Source organism: Gadus morhua, chromosome 14, assembly GCF_902167405.1.
Source record: "Gadus morhua chromosome 14, gadMor3.0, whole genome shotgun sequence".
Lineage (NCBI taxonomy): Eukaryota > Metazoa > Chordata > Actinopteri > Gadiformes > Gadidae > Gadus > Gadus morhua.
In genome coordinates this window covers 2,083,912-2,095,816 of record NC_044061.1, presented here as the reverse complement: position 1 = coordinate 2,095,816, position 11,905 = coordinate 2,083,912, and the positions used below count along the sequence as shown (strand labels likewise).

At 45.7% G+C, this 11,905-nt stretch overlaps 1 protein-coding gene across 1 annotated transcript; it reads right to left on the bottom strand.

The window, feature by feature from the left end:
- Positions 1-6,300: 6,300 nt before the first annotated feature.
- On the bottom strand, positions 6,301-11,225 carry polr2m (RNA polymerase II subunit M). The gene is made up of 4 exons (XM_030377705.1): positions 10,945-11,225; positions 9,802-10,332; positions 9,144-9,369; positions 6,301-7,031 (listed from the first exon to the last, which is right to left on the bottom strand). Exons 1-4 carry the CDS (start codon positions 11,052-11,054, stop codon positions 6,888-6,890), a joined length of 1,011 nt encoding a protein of 336 aa, XP_030233565.1. The 5' UTR covers positions 11,055-11,225; the 3' UTR covers positions 6,301-6,887.
- Positions 11,226-11,905: the final 680 nt, after the last annotated feature.

Below are 11,905 nucleotides of genomic sequence, written 5' to 3'. Positions count from 1 at the left end.
TCATCAGAGTGCATTATGGGATTTGATGTCGGTGATACTCTGCCATATTTAGAGGACTCAAGAGAGTGATAGAACTGTAAAACCCTAAACCAAGGTAACCATTCTGTACTATAGGCTAATTAAAATGCTGTTTCGCTTCGACTCAAACACAACGACGTCCCCCCACAACGACAAATCAGTCCACGATGTATCACCGAACAATGAACCAAAGGATCAGTACAACACAATCATTAACATCCCTGTTCTCCTCCCCTTCCACACGGAGGCGTTCACGATGAGCCAGCTCTACAGGCTGCTGCTGCTCAGATGTACCGTCGTTGTTCTCATCCAGAGGTCTTGAATGTCATTCTCCTGCCACAACACAGGCCGGACTCCCAGTGGGACACGGAGTCCCTCTGTGTGTCCCTCTGTGGTTCCCCAGGTAGACCTAACATCTATAATGGACTCCACGGGTTCAAAGCAGAGAGCGGATCTCATTATTTGGCGGGGCATGTTAACTTAAAGCGTGGGTGTGTCGGAGAACAGAGCAGGCCACTTCAAAACAAACACTACATGAAATGCTTGCTTTCTTCTTGCAACAGAGCATGCCGTTTATCTCATTCACCAAATATCTGTCAGGGTGTAGTACGGGCGTGTGATGTTGGTCTGTATGTGTGGGCTCAGCATGTGTGTGTGTGTCCTTTTGTGCGTGTGTCTACGTGTGTTTAAGTGCCTGTTTGTGTGCCGAGTGCATGAGTGTGTTTGTGTGCATGTGCCTGCATGTATAGTGTGTGTGTGTGTGTGTGGGTATGTGTTCCTGCACATATATGTGTGTATGTGTGTGTGTGTGTGGGTGTATATGTGCCTCAGTGTATGTGTGTGTGCCCTGAACCACGTCAAGCACGTCATACACAGACACACATGCACATATACACACACACACACACACACATAAGCACGCACACATGAAAATACATATGTGCCACTCACGCACATGTGTTAACACACACAAACGCACACACACACACAAACACACGCACAGACTCATACATATGCATGCCCATTCAGACACACACACACACACACACACACACACACACACACATACACACACGCACACACACACACATACACACACGCACACACACACACACACACGGCAGCTCCCGCTGCTCTTTACGACCGCTGCACCTGTAGCAGAGCCCAGTGGAGCCATGTGAGCGCAGCGCTGCATTCTCCATCGGTCACGGCCATGTTGTTATGATCCCTGAAGGCAGAGACAGGAACAGGAAGGAGAAGCGGCTGGTGGGGGGGACGGACGACTGTTCCTTCAATGGCCTGCCCACCTAACCCCATCTGACCCCACTGAACCCCAACAACACCCCACCCTGCCAAACCCACCTAACCAGGGTTCGAGTTATAATTCCATCTCTGTGGGGTTCTCTTAAAGTTGTTGACGGGGGGGGGGGGGGGGGGGGGGGGGGGGGGAGGAGTCCGTACCGGCCTTGCGCTGAGTTGTTGACAATGAGTCGTAAATAAGCCCCTTCAGGTCGAAGCAAGACACCTCCGTTTCACGTCGGTGTCCGGTTCACCCTATCGGGGCTTATTTTCCCGATAATGACCGGCGTTCTATTATCCCTTACTTAACGTCAATATCACTCTGCATGTGGAAGGGAAAGTAGCTTTATTTGCAATTACGATATTATGCTGCTGTATTTTCAGAGACCCCCACAGATATCTGAGTTTGCTGCTTTCATGGGAGCCAGACCTCTCTCTATGGGAGCTCAGCTCCCACTGGCTCCCACCTAACTCCAACCCTGCACCTAACCCCATCCAACTCAACCTCACCTCTCTGTTGTGATTATGGGGATGTGATCACGGGTGTGGTTCTCTGAACACATGACACATCCCTCCGCTCATAAATCAGCCTAATATAAGGATGTGTTTCATACTGGAGCCTGAGTCCAGAGGGTGTGACCTTAAATCTGACCGTTAGCTGATCGTTTGATCTACTATGACTTTCTTTTTAAAGCAGAAGTTTCCTCATCAATGTCCAAACTGGGTCTTATTATTTCAACACACAACTTTGGTTTCGTAGGAAAGAGAGAAAAATAAACAATAGAAGACTTAGAAAACCACAACAGAAGCGAGTCCAGTGAACATTGTTGTCCGGTCCCAGAACAACAGTTGGACAGTTACTATATGCCATTGAACCCATTGGAAGAACTGACACATGAGCTTCAAATAGGAACGTCTCGGCCTTTATATGAGAGTACAATCGTTTTATCTGTTTGGAGCGATACACGACAAATGAGGTTTTCCATGTTCCTAGTTTTGTTTGGAGGATGTGGCTGGGATTAGGAGAGTGAGTGAGCAACAAGCTCCTCTTTGTTAAACAATGCACGTTTGACCACTAGTCATTTGCAGAGTTGGTTTATTGCTGCCAAATCGTATCGTTAAATGAAAATCTATTTAAATCGCACTCATGTGGTGATAAAAAAAGCACACAATAACAAATATTAGTTTCCCTGCGTCTACGAAGCCTGTTTTCTTTGGAGGTGTCGACCCCTAAACCCGTTCCTCCCAGAGACCCATGATCGGTATCCTACAGGCTGCCAGCCATCGCATTGTGTTGCTGACTCTGCTCCACACACAGAAAAAAGAAAACCAAACTGCAATCAAAAACACCTGGCCTGGGGCTCGGAGTGAGTTTGGCATGAACACAACATTACAGCATATAAACAAGCCCGCGATTCCATACAGAGGCCCCATAATTGTTGGACAAAGGAGGATTGCCTCATTTTTTTTTTCTTTCACAAACTGTTTTACAACCACTGTAGTACAACACAGAGCCCGAGGCAGAGAACAGTTGTATCTGACGCAAAACTAATAAACACAATCTCACTTGCAAAATACAGGATGGGGATCCCTTCGCTGTCCCCCAACAGCTCCACGGAGAGAGGACGGGGCGATCTGTCGTATACCGGGAGGTTTACTGCTCATTTCATGATCATTGGTATATATCTTTCTACTTTCCACTTCCCAGATATCAGATACCACTAAGAACTACATTTCACTGAACCACAGTTTTCAGATCTTTGCCCATAGCCTATGTCAACATATAAATTCCCATGTTTATTCGTATATATTCATATATTTAGTTCTATACTTTAAAATGTAACTGGGGTCATTGTAATACGATTTCATTTCGTACTGTTACATATTCATGTAACATTGAACAGAACAACTATAGTGTTTCACAACCTTGGTCTAATTGTGCCTTAAAGAACACTTAAATGTGTGGAGTGTTCAACTGATTGAACGTACATGCAACCTTCAGCCCAGAGTTTGGGTTTCTTTCCAACCAGAGATCTATGAAATAAAAAGTTGTGTAAAAAAGTGCGTTGTTGGAAGTGGACGCGAGAACGGGAGTTTCTTCTGCTCATTATGAGCCAGCGGCTGTGCGGGAGAACCCGGGCCCCCCTCCCCCGCCGTGCCCTGGCAGCCCCTCCACACCCCCACCGAGACGCGTCCTGGCTGTGATGGGCCCCTGACAGGCCCCTAAAACAGCCCGCTCAATGCGCTGCCAGCCCGGACGTGGGGCGGCTATGGAGGCCATGGCAGCTTCTTGGCCCGGGGCTCGCATCACAAACCGTGTTCCCTCTCCTCCCCCTCTCCCACCCCCCTCTGTCTCCCTACCTTCTCCTCCTATTCTCTTTCTGTTTGGTTTCGTTTGTTTCGGCCACAGGGTGGCCATGCAAGGCGTTCCAAGTCGATATGGTGGGAGTTTCCTGCTCGACATAGTGATCATACCAAATAGTGTGTGTTTAAAGGTTTGTCTTGTGAGTCAGTGCTGCTCGGATGCATCGGGGGATTTCTGTTCCAGTGGCACATCTGCCGCGGCTGCGTCAGTAGAAGTAGTGCATCGTTGTTTAACACAAACCTATTTCCGATTAGAACACATTTAGATTCCCACTTGGTGGTTTTGCTTTTATGAATCAATTTGGTCGATTTTCCAAGTTTCACACAAAAACTTAGTGAAAAATGTGTTATAATGAAATATAAATAATAAAATACTTCTTTATGAAGCAATAATAGGAGTATGGGCCCACTGGAAATGGAAGCAGCGAGAGATGTGTGTAGATGCATTACTGCCCTCCACTGGCCAATTCTTGTTACTACAACCAATGCCTTTTTATCGCGGTAGATGGAAATATTATCCACCATATGGTTTACCTTTTGCATTTATTTCACTTTCAACAATCGTGAGCGTTAAGCGTTGGGCAGTTAAAGTTCACTTGATGTTATGTTAACTTGAAAGGTAGGCAAACTGTCAAACTGGTCAAAATCCATCCATCCATTTTCATGACTTAATCCTCCTAATCCAATTAAAGACTGCGGGGGACTGGAGACGCGCCCAAAATAACAGCACCTCCATTTCCCGGAGAACAATCCATTTTCAGTGCACAAGAGAAACCAGCCCAATGTGAGTCAGACTTAACTTTTTGTTTCTTTTTTTATTGATACAATAATCTGTATTAGTGTAATAGTGCATCATCGTTTTGAATCAGTGTGTGGGTGTGTGTCTCCTTCCCTGAATTAAGATGATTCAGCTACGGGCTGCGTCCATTTCGCTACATCCCCTTTTAAAATAACACAAAACATGAGAGAGGCGGGGAAAAGCATGACCTCAGTCACCAACACGGCACACATCATGCAATGATTCAAGGGAGACACAATTGTTCTTAATGCCAGTCTACCCATCACATGTTTAAGGTAACACAGAGTCGATTTGTCTTTGAAGAACAGGTTATGAAATCACTACTATTTTCCCCCTCCGAACACCGAATTATTTCTGCTCCCTCGAGATGTGTGATTTAGGCCTCAGGAGTCGGAGCAAATCACTTGCAGACTACTTGGGGAGAACAATATTAATTTGAGGCGCTGGTTTCACAAACTCGCCGAATAACTTCCCTTCATTGTGGTAGGCTACAGCCACGGAATCGGCCTCACTGGTAACAGTCTCCATATTTAAATGTAGTGCTGCTTATGCCTTAATTAATACCAGTACCAGGACGATAACTCATATTTATTATCAGAGAGACAGAGTCTGTCTGGACTCCCATCTTCTTCTTCAGAGACCATAGAGGAAGAATCCAATTTACAACAGAGGTGGTTTGTTAGGGTTTCAAATGACAATAGAACGCTGAAAAACAATCTTGAGAGGAAAGAAATAAAGCAACTAGTAGTGTTAAAAGTTATATAAATTATTGAAAGCATTCAGAGGGAAAGCGTTCTAAGATCAGGTGTTTGAACGCGTAGGAAGCACCAACACCGAGTGGCACTTCTCCTCAGTCCGCTCTTAAACCGGCCAGATGTGTTTTTTCTTTCTTCCCACCGATGTCTCAGCAGCAATTACCAAAGGTTATCACAGATCATCAGCAGCCAGATGGAATCACCCTCAGTCCCCGTAGCCCTCCTCGCTCTCGGGAAACTAATTAAAATTCCTCTTTGGGCCTTTCGCTAAAAACCCAATAAAGAAAAGCTGAGCAAAGTCAACAGAGGAGTGGGCCAGCAGAGACAGTGTGGAGAGGAGAGGAGAACCTCACTGCCAAGTCTTATCTACTGTACACCAGCACCCAGGAGAAGTTGTCTTTCCCGAGTCGCATCGCTCTTCTACCCTCACACCATCCCATCCTCTCCACAGGATCCAAACCCCATCCAGATGTTTCAGCTTCCATGTTTCACGACCTTCCGATAATCTTATCAAGAGGCTCACTGATTGCTTCTTCGATAACATTTGGAAAGAATTCAGACATGTCTGAGTCAAGGGCTTAAAAGATAACCGATAAAGACTAAATAAATAAACTGGATACTGGAAGATACTGGTTCACATGAAACCAATATTTACTCATTTTTGTATTCAACTATTTCTTAGCCATTACTTGAAAACTGTTAGCAAATGTGGACTTAAACAAAGGTTTAATACCTTCCTTAAGGTGTTGCATACATTTGGGACCATCTTTAAAACCAATGATAGATTCAGCTGAGTTAGTAAGTATCAACATACATTCAAATATATATGGTATTGAGTCCAGACTGGATTATAAGTATTATTGACAGGATTCAGAATTTGCTTTTTGCAATTCAGTGACTTTCAAGAAAGCGAATCTCAATTGAAAACCTTAAATACTTTATTTAATTGCTAGAGCTTTGGTGGACATAGATTGAGGGAGATGTTGGCTTTGTTTAGGATCATTGCTAAAATACCTCCAATATCTGGCTGACCTGAAGAATGTCAAATCATTTCTCACACAGAAGGAATGTTTACAAAAGTAGATTATTTTATTGAGCGCTCCATCGTCTCACAGGACTTGTCCTATCTGAACACATCTGGCACGGTTCTTAATGTGTTGAAACAAAACACCAAATAAAAGTCTGCTTTTGGGCATGTAAGTATGGTATCAAATTGTTGATTTTATAGTTTGCAATTTTAAATCACAATAACGATACGATTGCAATCATGAGAACAGATAAAATTTACCGATATGATTTTTTTGACAAATAAATAAAAAGTGTATGTCATATTTCATATGCCATATGTCATGGTGAATGTGAAACACTACTAAACATTTTGACTTTGAATTATTATAATTTCAAATGAGCTGAAACTGAGCCGGGTGTGACCAAGTTATCGAGCTGCTTCTGATTCAACACCTGACTTCACAATCGATCTCCCGCAGCCCGGGATGAAACCTCCTCTCCAGAAGGACTAACCAGAACCAGGGATCCGGCCCGGAAACATGAGACACAGACACAGAGCTCTAGGCCTGGTTTACCCCGAACCCCACCACAGTGACTGGTCCTCTTCTGAGGACGGCTGGTCCTCATCAGGGGGGACCTCTGGGCTAGTCCTCTTCTGAGGACGGCTGGTCTTCATCAAGGGGGGCGTCTCTGTAGGCGGCCTGGGGCCCGGTCTCAGGAACGAAGCTCCCCATGGAGACCTTCAGCGCTTCACTCAGCTTCTGGCTCGCTATTCTGGACTGGAGCTCCTGAAAGGACACAACACGCTATGAACCAGGAGAGACAGTCTGAGGTCTGTAACATCAATATGAACCGGGAGAGACAGTCTGAGGTCTGTAACATCAATATGAACCGGGAGAGACAGTCTGAGGTCTGTAACATCAATATGAACCGAGAGAGACAGTCTGAGGTCTGTAACATCAATATGAACCGGGAGAGACAGTCTGAGGTCTGTGACATCAATATGAACCGGGAGAGACAGTCTGAGGGCTGTAACATCAATATGAACCAGGAGAGACAGTCTGAGGTCTGTAACATCAATATGAACCGGGAGAGACAGTCTGAGGGCTGTAACATCAATATGAACCAGGAGACAGTCTGAGGTCTGTAACATCAATATGAACCGGGAGAGACAGTCTGAGGGCTGTAACATCAATATGAACCAGGCCAGGAGAGACAGTCTGAGGGCTGTGACATCGCTATGAACCGGGAGAGACAGTCTGAGGGCTGTAACATCAATATGAACCGGGAGAGACAGTCTGAGGTCTGTAACATCAATATGAACCGGGAGAGACAGTCTGAGGGCTGTAACATCATTATGACCCGGAAGAGACAGTCTGAGGTCTGTAACATCAATATGAACCGGGAGAGACAGTCTGAGGTCTGTAACATCAATATGAACCGGGAGAGACAGTCTGAGGTCTGTAACATCAATATGAACCGGGAGAGACAGTCTGAGGTCCGTAACATCAATATGAACCGGGAGAGACAGTCTGAGGTCCGTAACATCAATATGAACCGGGAGAGACAGTCTGAGGTCTGTAACATCAATATGAACCGGGAGAGACAGTCTGAGGGCTGTAACATCAATATGAACCAGGAGAGACAGTCTGAGGTCTGTAACATCAATATGAACCGGGAGAGACAGTCTAAGGTCTGTAACATCAATATGAACCAGGCCAGGAGAGACAGTCTGAGGTCTGTAACATTAATATGAACCGGGAGAGACAGTCTGAGGGCTGTAACATCAATATGAACCAGGCCAGGAGAGACAGTCTGAGGTCTGTAACATCAATATGAACCGGGAGAGACAGTCTGAGGTCTGTAACATCAATATGAACCAGGAGAGACAGTCTGAGGTCTGTAACATCAATATGAACCGGGAGAGACAGTCTGAGGTCTGTAACATCAATATGAACCAGGAGAGACAGTCTGAGGGCTGTAACATCAATATGAACCAGGAGAGACAGTCTGAGGTCTGTAACATCAATATGAACCAGGAGAGACAGTCTGAGGTCTGTAACATCAATATGAACCGGACCAGGAGAGACAGTCTGAGGGCTGTGACATCAATATGAACCGGACCAGGAGAGACAGTCCGAGGTCTGTAACATCAATATGAACCGGGCCAGGAGAGACAGTCTGAGGGCTGTAACATCGATCGCCATTATAAGCACTTTGTAACTTTGTTTTGAAAGGTGTTATATAAATAAAGTTATTATTAATATCTGGTGCCCTTTCCCCACACATTGACAACGCATTAAGAATCATTGAACTGTACGGAACGAGGTTTTCAGTCTTGCAAAGACATCCCATTTATCTGAAATGCAGAGAGAGAGAACTAGGGATGGGCAAAACGATTATTTTCAGAGAATTATTTCTTTCAGTTCCGTTCACTATCACGATTCGTTTTTTTGATTCGTTCATTAAATCAGATGGTCTGTTACGTCATTTGCCAGGGCATCGGAAATTATGGAATAAATGTTAATCAACATACATGTAGCCTACTACTATCTAATTGTCTGGCGAAATTACCCAGGTCAAGTGTAAATATTAAGCATATATATATAAAGCACATACGTGCCTTTTTTTTGTTTACCCATGGGCCATGGCAACGAGATTGCTACCTTCTCTCATTGGCTGAATCGATGAGAACGTTTTAGAATCAATCAATATAAGGTCGCGGGGAGACTAAGCTCTGTTTGTTTGTATATTTTATTTACGCGACCATATTTTTGTTATATGTTTAAAAAAAATAATCAGTTCTCTTGTTTTGGGAATCAGTTCTCGTCGGTCACCTTTGGGGTTCGTTGGTTCTGACCGACTCGTGGCCGACCGACCCCTCACTAGTGGGACCTCACCTGGTGTTTGCGGGCCTGGTCCTCCAGCAGCGAGGCCGACTCCTCCAGGGAGAGCAGCAGGGCGGGGCTGTGGTGGAGGGGCGGCTGCCTGGCAGCGGTGATGTCATCGAGGTGCTTCCTGTCCCTCTCCTTCCGTGCTTCTGCAGAGAGGGGCGGCGCCCGTCTCAGAGGTTGATCACCCGACAGTGACTCTGAGGAGGAGTGATGCTCTGCGCTGGGGCTAAGGCTGCAATAAAGACATGGATAGGAACGTTAAAGGGGACACGTTGTACCACCAGGTGTGAGTGTGATTAGCCTTACAAGCCGTTTCGAAAATCTGACCCATATGACATCACTAAACTGTCCACCTAGATCTGTGCTGGATAGATGAGCCCCGATTACTTCAGTCCACTGGGTAGGCTGGTAGACTGATCTATCCAGCACAGATCTAGGTGGACACGTCCACTAGTGAGGTCATATGAGGCAGATTTTCAAAACGGCTTGTAAGGCTAATCCCACTCACACCTGGTGGTGTATAATGTCCCCTTTAACCGATTGGTCAAAGACGTAGACAATCCGTAGACAATCAAATGCATAAACGTATATGGTTCTAAACATATTGGAGGCTATGAACCCAAATCCAACATCCATATGAATATTCCCCCAAAAAACCGCTCACTGATTTGGTTTGAATCTCTGCTTGCGGTCGCCCGACGCCCTCTCTGTCCTCTCCAGCACCTCCAGGTAGTTCGGTTTGGTGTGCGGCGGCGTTCTGAGGAACACGTCGCCCCTCTCCGCGTCGCTCCTCGAGGCCTCCGGGGGCGCCCTGGTGCTGGATGCGTCCGACAGCGAGACCTTCTCCAGGGCCTGTATGAGGTCTCTCTCTCCGGTGGCGCCGGAGGCCAGCCTGGCCGCGGGCGTCTGCCCAGCTCCAACGGTCACTCTGGAGTGATCGGAGTGAGACACGTCCATCTGTCCCGCAGAAGCAACCTCCCCCGGCCTGCTGTTAGAGGACGTCCCGGCGCTGCAGGCGACCCCATGCTGTCGCTGAGAGAAAGCCTGCTGGTACTTGGACTGTAATTCTGTCCCCACAGAAAACAGCAGGCGTGGTCTTTGTTTGTCTTCGTCGCGCTCAACAACGGCGAGGCGAACTCTCTCAGCAAAGTCGGAGATCTTCCTCCCGCCGTCTGGGAGACTGCGGAGGAAGCGCCTGGAAACAGAGCATTCTGCCGTCACCTCATTATTCACTCAACACAACGTTTAGGAACGAGGCCAGTCGGCGCGGAGGCAGCTGTCAGCTGTCAGGTGACGTGTGTGCGATATTAAGGAGGATGAGGAAAACATCTCGGTTACTCCGTGGTGTCGGAAGCAAAATGTGTTCATATTGTTGATATGTGTGATTAAACAGTCTGGGTATTCGGTAGACGATGTGTGTAACGTCTTTGACGCATCAGTAACATGAATCAGTGTGATGCAATCGAGAATTTCCATCTCCTTGACAGTAGACGACCATGAACACAACTTACAGCAGACATATGCAGCCCATATCGGATCGCCCTATAGACGACTATAGTGCATTCATATCTTAGTGATCATTAGACCTAGATATCCTTTAGTTTTCTTCCTACCTGTTTGATAAGATGTTATTGAGGTTTCCTACCTGTTTGATAAGGTGTTATTGATCACAGATCGGGGTCTCCAACCTGTTTGATAAGATGTTATTGATCATAACGTCTCCTACCTGTTTGATAAGATGTTATTGATCATAAGGTCTCCAACCTGTTTGATCAGATGTTATTGATCATAGATCAGGGTCTCCTACCTGTTTGATAGGATGTGCTCCTGTCGCACCAGGAGTTCCTGGAGTTCCTCTCTGGTCTTGCTCCTCAGATCTCCCACCTGGCCCTGGCTCTCTGGCCGCGATGAACGCATATCTGGTGAGGTGTATTAGCTAGAGAACAGATGATGTACAAACGATGTAAGAAACATGTTTATTGTTTTATATAGCCAGCATTATATCATTCTCTGGCTGGACTCACTAACACGACATGTTTATTATGGCGCTACCGCCGGGTTATCTTCTTCTTCATCTTCTCTTTCCCGCTAACCCAGACTCCTTATGGTGCGTCACTGCCCCTACCGACGACTAGGAGAATGCACCCCCTTATGGTGCGTCACCGCTCCCTATGGGCGACCAGGAGAATGCACCTTATTATGGTGCGTCACCGCCCCCTATGGGCGACCAGGAGAATGCACCTTATTATGGTGCGTCACCGCCCCCTATGGGCGACCAGAGAATGCACCTTATTATGGTGCGTAACCGCCCCCTACCGGGACGAGAAGAATGCATCTTCCAAACTCTAGATTCAAGTACAGAAAAAAGCAAGATAATAAATAGATTATTCATATGCCCCAATTTAAGAAGAAACACTTTATATTCTGATATAATGCAATTTGATTTAAACCAACCAGTTTTTCTCTTCGACTTTTGTGTAAAGTATTTGTCATATCAAGCTGCACTGCCACCTAGCGACCAGTTTAAGTTTTAATTCCATTTATACTCTGTACATCTGTTTGTATCATTATTCTCTCATAAAGAGCTTCTATATAATTTATCAAATGTATTATTTTGCCATCAACTCATGGCATTCCCAGATAATACATTTTAAGGGACAAATAGATTGATTGAATGCAGGAGGGGAATAACACCGTTTTGCTTTTTCATAAAATAAGACCAATTGTTTTATTTATATTAATTTAGTCATTGTGAAAGTTGATTTTTT

Bases quoted from the DNA above. Each gene is read 5' to 3' on its own strand.
- polr2m (XM_030377705.1), bottom strand. From the start codon at position 11,054: ATGCGTTCATCGCGGCCAGAGAGCCAGGGCCAGGTGGGAGATCTGAGG. The intron at 9,370-9,801 runs GTGAGCGGTTTT...TCTTTATTGCAG, and splicing joins CAGAGATTCAAACCAAATCA to CCTTAGCCCCAGCGCAGAGC. The intron at 7,032-9,143 runs GTGAGGTCCCAC...GTGTCCTTTCAG, and splicing joins ACCAGGCCCGCAAACACCAG to GAGCTCCAGTCCAGAATAGC.